The 15,185-nt window shown below is 46.7% G+C and overlaps 3 protein-coding genes across 5 annotated transcripts in view; 1 reads left to right on the top strand and 2 right to left on the bottom strand.

Moving 5' to 3' along the window:
* Window positions 1–1,672: 1,672 nt before the first annotated feature.
* Window positions 1,673–3,173, bottom strand: BBLN (bublin coiled coil protein). Its single transcript, XM_069755538.1, has 2 exons — window positions 3,087–3,173; window positions 1,673–2,082 (listed from the first exon to the last, which is right to left on the bottom strand). The coding sequence occupies exons 1-2, from the start codon at window positions 3,142–3,144 to the stop codon at window positions 1,892–1,894; spliced, it is 249 nt and encodes an 82-aa protein (XP_069611639.1). The 5' UTR covers window positions 3,145–3,173; the 3' UTR covers window positions 1,673–1,891.
* Window positions 3,174–3,276: 103 nt separating this feature from the next.
* On the top strand, window positions 3,277–8,251 carry PTGES2 (prostaglandin E synthase 2). The gene is made up of 7 exons (XM_069748068.1): window positions 3,277–3,644; window positions 4,335–4,526; window positions 4,847–4,902; window positions 5,023–5,172; window positions 5,419–5,619; window positions 6,262–6,379; window positions 7,933–8,251. Exons 1-7 carry the CDS (start codon window positions 3,297–3,299, stop codon window positions 8,059–8,061), a joined length of 1,194 nt encoding a protein of 397 aa, XP_069604169.1. The 5' UTR covers window positions 3,277–3,296; the 3' UTR covers window positions 8,062–8,251.
* An 868-nt stretch (window positions 8,252–9,119) lies between these two features.
* The window catches only part of ODF2 (outer dense fiber of sperm tails 2), a 31,451-nt gene continuing 25,385 nt past the window's right edge, over window positions 9,120–15,185 (bottom strand). For 2 of the 3 annotated variants that reach the window (XM_069748065.1, XM_069748067.1), the window contains exon 20: window positions 10,315–10,620. In XM_069748065.1, the coding sequence (XP_069604166.1) occupies window positions 10,447–10,620 (174 nt within the window). In that variant the 3' untranslated portion in view covers window positions 10,315–10,446. Of the gene's footprint in view, window positions 10,621–15,185 lie in introns of all 3 variants that reach the window. The other variant, XM_069748066.1, reaches the window with a different exon arrangement.

Below are 15,185 nucleotides of genomic sequence, written 5' to 3'. Positions count from 1 at the left end.
GCCTATAGGGTAGAGGTCCCAGTGACAGCCTCTATAGTCACAGGACCCTTTAACAAAGAGACCATCCCATCAAGAAAACAGCTGTACGTGCTATCGGAGCGTCTCCTAATGTGAATTGGGCTGGAGAATTCCGCAGCAGATGTTTGGGCTACGTTCATCATTTCCCTGTGGTGATCTGATAGCCGAGGATTACAGAAGCCCAAGCCTTGGCCTAATTGCTGCGAGTCAACACTTCTGCTGTATGAGAAGCATTTCTTGTCTGTGCCATTGGAGAAATACCGTGGGTTCTAGCTTCTGCCACCAGGAGTTGGACACTAGAGATGTATTTTCACCTGCAGGCTGTGAAAGTGTTAGCTTTGCGTCAGATATACGGGCTTTAAAGTGGGGCGCGAGGGGTAATGTCTCTCCACGTGCAGAACACCAAGCCAGTGTAAGGCTATGTGCACACGTTGCGGATTGGTGTGTGCATTTTTCCGCACGGTTTTTGCAAAATCCGCAGGTAAACCGCACTTCAGATTACCCCCAGTTTTTGTTCAGTTTTACACCTGCGGATTCCTGTTGAGCAGGTGTAAACCGCTGCGGAATCAGCACAAAGAATTGACATGCTGCGGAAAATACACTGCTGCAATTTCGTGTTTTTTTTTCTGCAGTATGTTCATGGCGCATTTTGTTTTCCATACCTTTACATGGTACTGTACAACGCATGGAAAACAGCTGCAGATCCGCAGTGTCAAATCCACTGCGGATCAAAATCCGCCCGCAACGTGTGCACATAGCCTAAGGAGACTTTTAAGACATGCACTGCTCCTCTGGGAATTTAAATATGGAAATATATTCTTCAGAGAAGACGACAGGAACTTTAGTGCCACCTACTGGAGGCAGTAATCCTAAAAGCCAATAGTGACCCTTTTTGGTCAAGGTGGATAATCCCTTTAAGATTACCTGTCTCTAGTCACAAGTTTAACTCAGTCTTTTCCTTTTACATATCAAGACACTGATACTATTGGATTGTGCTAAATCATTGCTCTGCATCAGTGATGTAACTACAGTCCAATGGGCATTGGTGCAAAATCTAGACCTGGGCTCCCAGCTGCATGTTGGTTATATGTATGGGCCCTTGTAGCATCATAGATCCCTCCCCCAATACAATACGCCACAGCCTGTATTGTCCCCATCATGGGCACCTTCCCAGTATAATGTATTCTGTTTGGTCCCTTTCCTTTTTTTCAAATAAATGATTATTTTTTTGCCTTCCTCTGTTCCCACGATGTGCAGCATCCTCTGCAATAGCCAGTAGCTGATTTGGGGGCATCATTCATGGGCAGCACATGCCCTCACTGCCATGCTGATGTCAGCTGCCAGCCTCTGATGGGCAGGCAGCATGTATTAGGCCAGGGTCACACTTACAGTGATGTGAGCTGCCCCATAGATTAACACTGGTCCCAGTGCTATGTGATGTTTTCTTGGATAGCACGCGTCCATATTTTACGCTAGTATGACCCCGGCCTTACAGTGCAACCGGCAGGTCTCTGCACAAACATTTAGCATGATGCACATCGAATTGAAATATGTGGCAGCGTCAGTTAGCCCCCTGCTGCATGGGCCGAGTCGCAACCTTATGCTCTGCATTCCCCACTTCCCTTAAAAAAAAAAAAGCCTAAATGAAACTAGCCATATGATAAAATGCTTTAAGACAAGGGCCACTTTTCACAGGTAACACTATTGCAACATTATCCTACTATATAGCGCCCCCCAGAGGCAGCACTAAGGAAAACCTCACGTTCATCAATTTTCTACATTGCAGGTAATAAATTAGGGTCTTCAGTCTATTCGGGGAGGGAGCTGGGCCACGGCGTGGAAATACAGGACGCTCGCTGGCATTGTCTGGAGGTTAGACCCCCTCACCCTGCTGCGAGGGTCTGCTCGCTCCGTTCTGGTTTAGCTGCTCCTGGAAGTCACGTCGGGCCTGGCGATTGGATTCTAGAAGATCCTGTAGCTGAGCTTGCAGAAGATCATTTTTCTCCTCCAAGTGATCCAAGCAGAAATTTATCTGGTCCAACATGAAGTCCAAGGCGGCGTAGTCTGAAAAATAAGCAGAAGAAGATATTCAAAAAAGAAAAAAGCCACTTTGGGCTGAATTAGGACAAAGAATGAAATAGGAATTCCCTTTCCCTTGTTTTCTTCTCCCTCAGGACCAGCACACAATCCTAGGAGCAGTCAGGTGAGATGTAAAAGGGCGAGAGACTGGTGTTTCCCCGTCTTCACCTTCCTTTTGTAGTAAAGTTACAACAGCCAGAACTAGATACCGGCTGTTGTAACTTGATCTAGACAAAAACTGGAGGGAGAGCACTGATGTCCAGGAATTCCACAAGGAATAAGTATCTGAAGACGCCTAACAAACTGTAAGCCAACTTAAAGGATTTGGCCACCTTGAAGCAAAATGAATTGTTGATAAATTTATGTATTTTTGCGATCAGGATTCATCACAAATTTTGCGCCGCTTGCCTTCGATAGCTTTTGTGCTGCATGGTCTATATCTGGTTGCTGAATGAGCTAACTGAGGATCCATCAGTGAGCTCATGGTAGAGAGGATGGCGCTTTTCTGGCTGATTTATGAGCCTACAGTTCAGCGCTACTTTCCAGGTTAAATGCACAAAGTTGTAATGGATCTCGGGGGGCATTTCATCCCAGTGGGATTTTTCTAATCTGTTCTAATATTAAAGTGAACGGTGTCATACAAAACTACGACTCATCCAGCAAAAAAAACAACAACATTACGGCTATGGGGATAGAAAAAAGGGGGAGTTCTCTCTTACAGAAGATGGGAAGGAAAAAAAAAAAAGCACAAAACCAAAATGTGTCCAGGAGTGCAGGGGTTAAAGACCCCATAACCCAGTGGGTGACCGCCTGGAGACAGACTCTGCCGCCTGCATCACAGGTGCCTGTTTATAGGTAAACAGGACGTGGCCGAGAAGAGACGGCGGCTGCTGCCAGTGTTCTGTATAGCAGGTATTGTACAACTACAAGTCCCAGCAGGAGACGCCCAGCTCGGGGAGCAGCGGGTTAATGAGCAGGTACAATCTCACCTTCCTCCGCGGACTCTTCGCCCAGAGGAACCCGCGGATCCCCGTTAGGTCCAGACATGATCGCCGCCACCTCGTCATGTGACCGCCAGTCATGTGACCATACCCTTATATACCTCTGCCGGCCGTGACAGGGTGCTGCGTTCTGCGTGCTGATTGGTTCGCTTTCTGTCTCCTACTGATGAAGGGGCGGGGTTTTTGGATGTGGCCAAGATGGCGGCGCACAGGGTTCAGGAGTTGGGCAGGGTGTCATGGCGACTAGCGGGGCAGTTGCGGGTTGGGGCGGCAGTTCCAGGCAGTGGAGCCGCTGTCAGGAGCTTTAGTCGGATTTCTCATCCAGTGAGCCGAATAAAGGGGGGGCATGTGCCCGTGACTGCACAGCGGGGCTGGGATTGCCTCCAGTACAGCTCCTGGCGTGGGTACAGGGCTGGTGGGCGATGGCAGGAGGCAGGGAGAGGGGGCAGGAAGACCTGGGGGCTGCTGTTTGCCTTCGGGGGAGCATTTGGGGTGATGCAGACCCTAAAATATTCCTCAGAGGAGGAGAGAGCGGCGGAGGAGAAGGTATTGAAAGCTGCTAAGGGAGGGTCATGGCCATTCCAGGGGCTGCGTACAGTGCTGGGGAATTGCTTTTCTAGCTATTACCTGGTACATTGGGAGAGGACGCGTTTCCCGCCGCCATCCCGGGAGGGGCGCTGCTGTTACCCTTGTACGCTCCGCCGATCGGGCATAAGGCTGCCGGACCCCTCTGCTGAGGGCTTATCACCCCACAGGACATGCCCACCCTATGGGGGAGAATCGGGCCCATACACGTTAGATGGTTCGCCTCTCCAATGTATTCTCCACCCTATTTATGAAGGTTGGGTTGAGGTCATTGATTGAAGAATTGTTCCTATGTCAAAATTGAAAGCTGTGCCCTGATCGCTGGTGGTCCGACCATTGGACCCCCCCAGAGATACTGAAAACGGTCCCGTCCTGAGTACAGCGATGGTGCACATGCCCGACCTCCGTTCTTTATACACAGGACTGCTTATAATAGTGGAGCGCTGCACTTGGCACTCTCGAGCAGTCCCATGTATAATGAATGGACCAGAGGTCGGGCCTGTGCACCATCGCTGTATTCAGGACAGGGCCGAATCGTCGGACCTCCAGTGATCAGAGCACAGCTATCAGTTTTGGGAATAACGCTTTATGGCTGATCTGTGCTCTCCATGCGGTATGTGCACTTGTAATGCTAATATTGTCTTCTCTCAGGACTCCGGAGGTCTCCAGCTCACCCTTTACCAGTACAAGACGTGCCCCTTTTGCAGTAAGGTCCGCGCGTTCCTCGATTACCACCAGCTGCCCTATGAGGTTGTAGAGGTGAACCCCGTCCTCCGAAAAGAGATTAAGTTCTCCAGCTACAGAAAAGTCCCCATTCTCCTAGCCAGTGCGGCCTCAATGTTGGTAAGTCGGTTTTCTCAGCATAAAGAGACCGCAAGAAAACGCAGCTTCGCCTTGGAAAACTCTCTAAATGATGCTGTGCGCACGTACCCTAAGAGGGGGTTTCCCATTACATGTTTTTTAAAAATGTGCCATTTTCCTAAGACACCCCCACTGGTAGGAGCATCGCCGGGGCGTTCTGTTCCTTGGGTGCCGGCCGTATTCTTCTGGTCTGTGCAGTGTACGAGGCACCATACATTATATGACTGTCGCAGAGTGGTCACTTTGGGGGGGGGGCATCACTTTTTCATCACTTCTCACTTATTCATTTGTTTTTCCATCAGCAATTAAACGACTCCTCGGTGATCATCAGCGCTGTGAAAACTTTCCTCGTATCCGGGTAAGAACAGCGGGACTAATGTTTCCCAGTATAAGAACGTCACACCAGCTTTGTGTTTTCTTTATGAAGAATTTCCTTTTCTTTTTTTTTTTACTTGTCAGTATTTTTATCTTAATGAAGGAAAAGCCTGGAGGAGATTGTATCTTACTATCCGGGTATAAAGGTGACTAATGAGCAAGGGAAAGAGGTGACGGAGTACCAGAACCGATACTGGCTCATGCTGAACGAACAGGAGACGCAGCGTCTGTATGAATCCAAAGAGTCCCAAAAGTGAGTGTTAGATATTATGTCGGAGCAAACGCAACCTGGCTGTAAGGACAGTATGGGCCTGGAATTGCCCTCCGCACATAACTAGCCATGAGACTGTCCTGGTTATATAGCGGGGGCCCATACGTGCCAGGCACGGGGCCCCTGGAGTAACGCTATGGTCTCCATCACAGTTCTCCTGTCCTAGGTAAGAGACGTCAGAAATCTCATACATTGGGCATCTGTTATATGTGAAATCTTTTCTTGCAGAGAGGAAATGAAATGGCGTAAGTGGGCAGATGACTGGCTGGTTCATCTCATCTCTCCTAATGTTTACCGGACCCCCGGAGAGGCACTGGCTTCGTTTGACTACATTGTTCGTGAAGGGAACTTTGGCTCCGTGGAAGGCATCTTCGCCAAATACATGGGCGCAACCGCTATGTTTTTCATTGGGAAAAGACTAAAGAGCAGGTGTGTGTTACATACTCTGCGCTCTTATCGATGAGTCCTCAGTTTTCTGATTGCCCGGGGTCCTGTTCCTGGTGAACTGCAGATTTTTCTAGGCCAACCATGAATTTCCCTGCAGCGCCCACTAAAGGAGATGTGTGGAATTACATGGTGGGCTTTAAGTTACAGCATACAATGCAGTTCAGGATCAGCAGAAAAGGAGCGTCTCCATTCTGTTTTATAGGAGCCCCCCTCCAATATCCCTATGCCCTATTTTGTCTTCAGGAAACAACCCCTTTTAATAGAGTAGAACATCTGCCTCCACTACTGCACCCTTATTTGCGGAGGTGTGGTGGGTATATACCGTATACATTACACTTAAGCCTATCCTTGGACTTCTAGCGTGTGATAGATTGCATACCATGGCTTCCGTCAGTCAGAGGGACCCTTTGTGAAAAGGTTGTATACTGCATTGTTTTTTGGTGTACTATAAAGCACAATCCACTACACTACAATTAAATGATATGCTGCTGGTTACCTGTCACGATTGAAGCCAAAAAGATTCTCTATGGCCTCCATCCGGTCAATTGGGGGTCTACACATTTTTGCTGGAAGCTCAGTGCACAGAAAATGCAAAGACTCTTGAATTACCTTATCTCCTTGCAGACACAACCTACAAGATGATGTCCGTCAAGATCTGTATAGAGCGGCCAATACCTGGGTGGCAGCAGTGGGAAAAGAGAGAAAATTCCTGGGCGGCTCACAACCAAATCTGGCAGATCTGGTAAGACCAACTTCTTCCCCTTACTCAAAGGCCCCATTCACATTCAATAGCTGTCTGATGAACGATCATTCCACTGACAGCCATCTCTTTATGTGAAAGTTGCTGTCAGACTCCGCTTTCTGGTAGTATGTAGTGATGAGCAAATATACTCGTTACTCCCTGAGCATGCTCGGGGGTCCTCCGAGTATTTTTTGGTGCTCGGAGTTTTAGTTTTTAGCACCGCAGCTGAATGATTTACATCTTTTAGCCAGCATAAGTACATGTGCAACCAGGCAACCCCCACATGTACTTTTGCTGGCTATCATTCAGCTGCGGCGCTAAAAACAAACTCCGAGCACTAAAAAAATACTCGGAGGACCCCCGAGCGTGCTCGGGAAATCTCAAGTAACGAGTATATTCGCTCATCACTAGTAGTATGTTATCTTCTAGCACACAAAAGGATTGGACATTAGAAATCCGAGATGCCTGATCCTTCTCTTAAAGGGAACCTGTCACCCCCAAAATCGAAGGCGAGCTAAGCCCACCAGCATCAGGGGCTTATCTACAGCATTCTGTAATGCTGTAGATAAGCCCCCGATGTATCCTGAAAGATGAGAAAAGCAGGTTATATTATACTCACCTAGGGGCGGTCCCGCTGCTGGTCCGGGTCCGGCGTCTCCTATCTTCATCAGATGACGTCCTCTTCTTGTCTTCACACTCCGGCGCAGGTGTACTTTGTCTGTCCTGTTGAGGGCAGAGCAAAGTACTGCAGTGCGCAGGTGCTGGGCCTCTCTGACCTTTCCCGGTGCCTGCGCACTGCAGTACTTTGCTCTGCCCTGAACAGGATGGACAAAGTACGCCTGTGCCGGAGCTGCAGCGTGAAGACAAGAAGAGGACGTCATCGTAAGGCTATGTGCACACATAGAATGGTCCGCTGCTGATTTTTCCGGAGTGGATTTGATAAATCCGCAGGGCAAAAACACAGCGTTTTTTTCTGTGGATTTATAGCGGATTTACTGCGGTTTTCTATTTTGGAGCAGGTGTAAAACCATTGGGTATTCCCTAGAAAGAAATGACATGCTGCGGAATGTAAACCGCTGCGTTTCCGTGTGTTTTTTTTCTGCACGTTTTTTTCCGTAGCATGGGCACAGCGTTTTCGGTTTCCCATAGGTTTACATTGTACTGTAAACTCATGGGAAACTGCTGCGGATCCACAGCAAAATCTGCATCATGTGCACATAGCCTAAGAAGATGGGAGGCTCCGGACCACGATGCCCATCGTACCGGGACCGCCCCTGAGTGAGTATAATTTAACCTCTTTTTCTCATCTTTTAGGATACATCCGGGGGCTTATCTACAGCATTTCAGAATGCTGTAGATGAGTCCCTGATGCTGGTGGGCTTAGCTCATCTGCGATTTTTGGGGGTGACAGGTTCCCTTTAAGCCAGGGGGAAGTCGAGAGGCCACCATAAACATTACTGTTCGCAGACTTGTCTCGTGTATGGTGGCCTTAATTAGCAGTAGGTATCCCTACAAAGAACTTATCATCCTGGGGACCCTCTTCTTCTCCGCAGGCCGTTTATGGGGTCCTGAGAGTTATGGAAGGTCTACAATCATTTGATGATATGATGGCAAACACCAAGATCAAGCCCTGGTACCAGAGGATGACTAACGCCATTCAGAACCACCCAACGTCACAATGAGATGATACTTGAGGACATTATATGGGACATTTCTATACTTTAAGGGCTTCACATCATTGAACAGAGTCTAAATGTTTTTTTACTGTACCCCACAAGATTACGGTTATTTGTGAAATCCAGATAGTGACGCACAAGTGACTGTTGAGGTCATATTAAAGGGATATCTCCAATTGTGGTGGCTGTTGGGTGACATGGCTGTCCTCACCTCATTCTTGATTGATTTTAATTTGCACAGGTTAATCATTTCAAATTTAGTCAAAGCTTCCTGCACAGATATTTCAGGATTTGCTTTTAAAATTGTAGGTAAGTCTGAGTACAAAGTCATTGTTGCTGCGTCTCTGCAGCAATGGTTCCAGAGTCAGAGACACTTTTCTTAAAACCAGGCAATCCCTTTAATAGGATTGGAAGCCATGTTTATTCTGATGACCTCCTATGTATGGTACTGGATGGCCGTGGGGCCGAAAGCATCCAGTTATTTAGGTAACTTTCATTAAGGACGTCCTAGATACCACACCCCAGTCTTACTACAGGCGTCATCATTGCAGTGATTATATTACTTCTACAATATCTTTTTAAAGGGTTTGTCTAGATATCTGAAGGATAGATCATCAGTATCCGATCCCGGTATCTCCACGATCGGCTGTTATCAGTTACGGTGGCTAAGTACACGGTGTAGTGATCATTCCCAGCTCCTATCCTAAGGAAAGGTCACCAGTATCTAAGTCTTGGACAACCCCTTTAAGTGTGAAGTAGTGAAACTTTTACTTGTTTCTTTGTTTTAGTATTTTTTTTAATTTATGATTAGATAGATTTGTGCTTATTTTTGTAATGTGTAAAGTAAAAGGAGTGAATTATATCTCTGCGTGTATCTGCTCAGTCAGTCCAGGTCACAGTCTGACTGTTATGATCCACGGGCATCAATGAAACCTGATCAGAGCCATGTTATGAAATATTCTGGATTACGGGACAGCCATAGATGAAAAAGAGAACGTGCTGATAATCTGCTACTCAAAAAAACCCCCCAAAACAGTTCTTAACCAAGCAAATATTCACTCATGTTACAATTCATACAAAATCTTTTATTGCCGCATGTCCGGGTTGTGGTTCACACAGCAAATGTGAATATAAATCATTACTGTAACACTTTTCATAAATAGAAAAAAAATATATAAAACACAATACAAACCCAGTAATTGTCTCGAGTGCTCTGGATTTAGCCTGGCTGGAGGCGTCCGGTTCCTGCACCCCATAAGGGATTAGTTATTAGAGGAAGGTCCTGTGTTTGAGGTGGCCATCTCCTGACCAGTGGAGGGGGGCGAGTGTCTCGCTCTGGAGGACTAGTTCCGTCCTGTATTACACAACATGTGGACTCTGTGTAATGCCTCCTTTTTCCCGTGCAGTGAAAGTAAACGCTTCTGCACAAATCACAGGTGCCCCAATAGGGCTCTCCGAAGAGGAGACTGTGATTAGCTCCTTGTTAAGGGACTCTTCAATGGATGTCCAAAGCAGAGATCCCTTTAAGGGCACCTGATTAGTTTCTTTAAGTATTCACAGTGGCTTTGTTTGGTCTATTAGTGAATCTAGTAATAGTCTCAATCTAAAGACGGTAATCCTGTAGCTCTAAATATTCATGCGACAATTGTGGAAGTTGCCATAAGGCCGATGTTCCACATCCGACCTTCAACGCCTGAGTTTGACCCCCAAATGCATCAGTCTCGTATGTGAGTCAGGAGACCCAGGACCGGGCTGCACTCGGAACGTGAATGTTGCATGGGTGAAGCAAGCTTATTACGCCTTCAGAGCTGCAGCTATCCTCCTTGTTGATGGTTTCCGGGGTGCATCAGAGTTAAAAACCAAGACAACTGATTATTGATGTGCAAAAAACCCCATAAAACCGCTATTGTCCTGAGCTTTAAAGCCCACCCAAGAATGAGATAAATATGGGGAGTATGGTCCCTGCAGCCAGGACCCAATTAGTGAGAAGACCCCTTCATACAGTGTACAGCGACCTTTGTGTATTAATTCTTGCACCAACTTCTAACTGATCAGATCTCTTCTTCCATTTTTTAACCACCGTAGAATAATAATAACCCTGGTATCTGGTGCTCAGAATAACGCCTGTACCTTGTTACTACAGACCGTATGATCAGGGTGCACAGTAGTGGATGAGAACCGCCAAGTCTGAGTGCAGAAGACCTGAGTTTATACACAAAAAGGGGTTTTCAGAAATATAAGTGTAAAAAAATAAACAAATTAGGAGAGGGTTTCTAATTTATTCTTTTAGTCTGAGTTTGGTCCCCAGAGTTTGTTGATTGTCTTGTGATCCATGGACAGTAGAGATCTAATGCATTCTGTTCCATCCAACCCTTTGAGGTTTAGTCTTTTTCAGAGAGGGGTTCGAGGACGGATCGGTGAGCTGGATAAAGCAGCCTCCCCAAAAACATTGTTGTATGAAGACTTCAGGAACTGGACGTAGTTCTGCATGCTGCGGTTGGTGCTTTCGGACTGTTCCAGTCGATCTTTTAGATCCTGTAAGCGACTCTGAAACCGTCGCTCAGCCTGGATGGGAGAAGATCAAATTAGGATTTTGTACATAAGCCAGAACCTCAAAGTAAAGCAAAAACCACTGCAAACAGCAAACATCTATAGGAAGACTGGGTACGGCTCATACTCTGCACACAAGTTGTCACCTTCCAGTACTGTCTCCACTGCACCGGCCATACGGCGGGAGGGGATAGGAAGAGGGAGAGGCATCAGGTAACATTTTCATATGGTCTTATTGAAACTGAATTAAAGGGTTAAAGATGCCCAAATTCACATAATACGCCCCGTAACTCTCACATATTCAGTAGCTGCAGGGCCTCTTATAAGTATCCGTAATTCTTATCCTCCAAAGTACAGGTGTCCCTTATAATAAAGGCACTATAAGGTGGGACTGGAGTGGTGGTCAAGCACACGCACTGCCGCTCCATTTTGTCCTGTTGTGATTATCAGTTCGGGTTCCAGCAGTCACACACCCACCGATAAGCAAATATTCACCTTCCCTGCTTGTTTTCAATGGACAACCCCTTTAACAGGTACAGTACAGACCAAAAGTTTGGACACACCTCATTTAAAGATTTTTCTGTATTTTCATGACTATGAAAATTGTACATTCACACTGAAGGCATCAAAACTATGAATTAACACATGTGGAATTATATACTTAACAAAAAAGTGTGAAACAACTGAAAATATGTCTTATATTCTAGGTTCTTCAAAGTAGCCACCTTTTGCTTTGATGACTGCTTTGCACACTCTTGGCATTCTCTTGATCAGCTTCAAGAGGTAGTCACCGGGAATGGTTTTCACTTCACAGGTGGGCCCTGTCAGGTTTAATAAGTGGGATTTCTTGCCTTATAAATGGGGTTGGGACTATCAGTTGAGTTGTGCAGAAGTCTGGTGTATACACAGCTGATAGTCCTACGGAATAGACTGTTAGCTGCTTTTTTCTTGCCATAATACAAATTCTAAGTAAAGAAAAACGAGTGGCCACCATTACTTTAAGAAATGAAGGTCAGTCAGTCCGCAAAAAGTGGGAAAACTTTGAAAATGTCCAAGTGCAGTGGCAAAAACCATCAAGCGCTACAAAGAAACTGGTTCACATGAGGACCGCCCCAGGAGAGGAAGACCAAGAGTCACCTCTGCTTCTGAGGATAAGTTTATCCGAGTCACCAGCCTCAGAAATCGCAGGTTAATAGCAGCACAGATTAGAGACCAGGTCAATGCCACACAGAGTTCTAACAGCAGACACATCTCTACAACAACTGTTAAGAGGAGACTTTGTGCAGCAGGCCTTCATGGTAAAATAGCTTCTAGGAAACCACTGCTAAGGACAGGCAACAAGCAGAAGAGACTTGTTTGGGCTAAAGAACACAAGGAATGGACATTAGACCAGTGGAAATCTGTGCTTTGGTCTGAGTCCAAATTTGATATCTTTGGTTCCAACCACCGTGTCTTTGTGCGACGCAAAAAAGGTGAACGGATGGACTCTACATGCCTGGTTCCCACCGTGAAGCATGGAGGAGGAGGTGTGGGGGTGCTTTGCTGGTGGCACTGTTGGGGATTTATTCAAAACTGAAGGCATACTGAACCAGCATGGCTACCACATCATCTTGCAGCGGCATGCTATTCCATCCGGTTTGCGTTTAGTTGGACCATCATTTATTTTTCAACGGAACAATGACCCCAAACACACCTCCAGGCTGTGTAAGGGCTATTTGACCAAGGAGGAGAGTGATGGGGTGCTACGCCAGATGACCTGGCCTCCACAGTCACGAGACCTGAACCCAATCGAGATAGTTTGGGGTGAGCTGGACCGCAGAGTGAAGGCAAAAGGGCTTGAAGGAACTCCTTCAAGATTGTTGGAAGACCATTCCCGGTGACTACCTTTTGAAGCTCATCAAGAGAATGCCAAGTGTATGCAAAGCAGTCATCAAAGCAAAAGGTGGCTACTTTGAAGAACCTAGAATATAAGACATAATTTCAGTTGTTTCACACTTTTTTGATAAGTATATAATTCCACATGTGTTAATTCATAGTTTTGATGCCTTCAGTGTGAATGTACAATTTTCATAGTCATGAAAATACAGAAAAATCTTTAAATGAGAAGGTGTGTCCAAACTTTTGGTCTGTACTCTATATTCCCAGTGGATTTATCTCTTACCATTACCTCTGCGTGCATGATTTACCTCTTACCACATGCACGCCTAAAATGAAAATAGGATCAGGCATGTTCAAATGCAACGTCGCCGACCCTTTCACATCTGCCGTTGTTGTGAGCTGAGGATACCCCTATACACATTAGCTGGTCATCTGGTCCTACAGACATTTGTCCTTTGTGTATGGCCACAACACTGAGGTTAGGACTCCTTGCGGAGACACAGCATTGTATCTTAATTAACCAGACAAGTAGTTTTAGCAAGCCATAAAGAATGTAAGTATTTATTTCTGGCTGGTCAAGAAAATAGGGATTTTTGTGTACTCACCGTAAAATTCTTTTCTCCGAACCAATCATTGGGGGACACAGGACCATGGGTGTTACGCTGCTGCCGCCAGGAGGCTGACACTAAATGAATATAGAAAGATTAACTCCTCCCCTGCAGTATACACCCTCCTGCTCGCTCTAACTGAACTAGTTCGGTAACCGCAGAAGGAGCTTAAAACCATTAACAAGAATAAACTATGTCAAAACCAAGAAACAAACACAAGCCATCAGGCTAACAGGGTGGGTGCTGTGTGTCCCAATGATTGGCTCGGAGAAAAGGATTTTATGGTGAGTACACAAAAATCCCCATTTCTCCTACGCCTCATTGGGGGGACACAGGACCATGGGACGTCCTAAAGCAGTCCCTGGGTGGGGAACAATCAACTATTACCTCATGTACCAACGAGTTACAGACGCGGTACTACCGCCTGCAGAAGCTGTCTGCCGAGGGCCGCATCTGCAGAGGCCTGAGAATGAATACTGTAATGTTTTGTGAAAGTATGCAGGCTAGACCAAGTCGCAGCTCTGCAGACTTGTTCTGCTGACGCCTGGTGCCGAATGACCCAAGAGGCGCCCACTGACCGAGTGGAGTGTGCCTTAATCCCTGCTGGGACAGGTTCACCCCTAAGGCTATATTCACACTTTGCGGATTTTGCTGCGGATCCGCAGCGGATTTGACCGCTGCGGATCCGCAGCAGTTTCCCATGAGTTTACATTTCAATGTAAACCTATGGGAAACAAAAAACGCTGTGCACACGCTGCAGAAAAATCCGCGCGGAAACGCTGCGGATTACATTCCGCAGCATGTCACTTCTTTTCTGCGGATTTTCAGCTGCTCCAATAGAAAACTGCAGTTGAAAATCCGCAGAAGAAAACGCAGTAAAAACCGCGATAAATCCGCAGTGAAAACGCGCTGCGGTTTTCACTGCGGATTTTGGAATTCTGCTGCGGAAAAATCCGCAGTGGAATCTGCAAAGTGTGAACATAGCCTTACACGGTAGGCCTCCTCAATAGCAGAGCGAATCCACTTGGCTTATTGTGGCCTTTGAAGCGGCTAGGCCCTTCCTATGCCTCTCCAGAAGCACGAACCGGGCATTTGACTTTCGAAAAGACGCTGTCTGCAAGACATATCTCTTCAGGGCTCTCACAAGATCCAGGGTGTAAAGAGCCTTCTTGATGCGATGTACTGGTGCCGGACAGAGTGAGGGCAAAACAATATCCTCGTTGAGATGGAAAGAAGAGACAACTTTCGTCAGAAAAAATGGGGACATCCTCAGAACCACCTTATCTTGATGAAAATTCAGGAACGGGACTCAACAGGACAGGGCCGCCAACTCCGAGACTCGCCTGATTGAAGTGACCGCAACTAGGAAAGCTACTTTCCAGGAAAGGAAAGTTAGAGAGACATCCTGCAGCGGCTCGAAAGGGGCCTCTTGTAAAACCCATAAGACCAAATTAAGATCCCATGGTTCCAGCGGCATCTTATAGAGAGGCACCACATGAGACTCCCTGAATGAAGGTCTTCATCTGTAATTTGTTGGCAATCCTGCATTGGAACAGAACCGATAAGGCTCAAATCTGTCCTTTGAGTGAGCTAAGTTCGAGACCTGAGTCCAATCCAGTCTGTAGAAAGTCCAAAATGAAAGGAATGGAAAAGTCAAGAAGAGAACGTCCACGGTCTTTGCACCATGAGAACGTCTTCCAGGTGCCGTGATAAATGCGCATAGATGCGGGCTTCCTAGCATTAAGCATGGTGGACATCACTTGATGAGAGAATCCTGCCTGAGCTAGAACCCAGGATTCAATGGCCACGCCATTAAAGGGAACCTGTCACCCCGTTTTTTGAGATTGAGCTATAAATACTGTTAAATAGGGCCTGCGCTGTGTGTTCCTATAGTGTATGTAGTGTACCCCGATTCCCCATGTATGCTGAGAAATAACTTACCAAAGTCGCCGTTTTCGCCTGTCAATCAGGCTGGTCAGGTCGGGAGGGCGTGGTGACATCGCTGGTTCTTCCTCAGCTTTACGTTGGTGGCGTAGTGGTGAAGACACAGCGCGCGATCTGCGCTGTCATCCCTTTCGTCGGTGGGGGCGGCCA

This window comes from Ranitomeya imitator, chromosome 2, assembly GCF_032444005.1.
Source record: "Ranitomeya imitator isolate aRanImi1 chromosome 2, aRanImi1.pri, whole genome shotgun sequence".
NCBI lineage: Eukaryota > Metazoa > Chordata > Amphibia > Anura > Dendrobatidae > Ranitomeya > Ranitomeya imitator.
The sequence above is the reverse complement of the archived record's forward strand: the minus strand, read 5'-3'. Positions and strand labels throughout refer to the sequence as shown.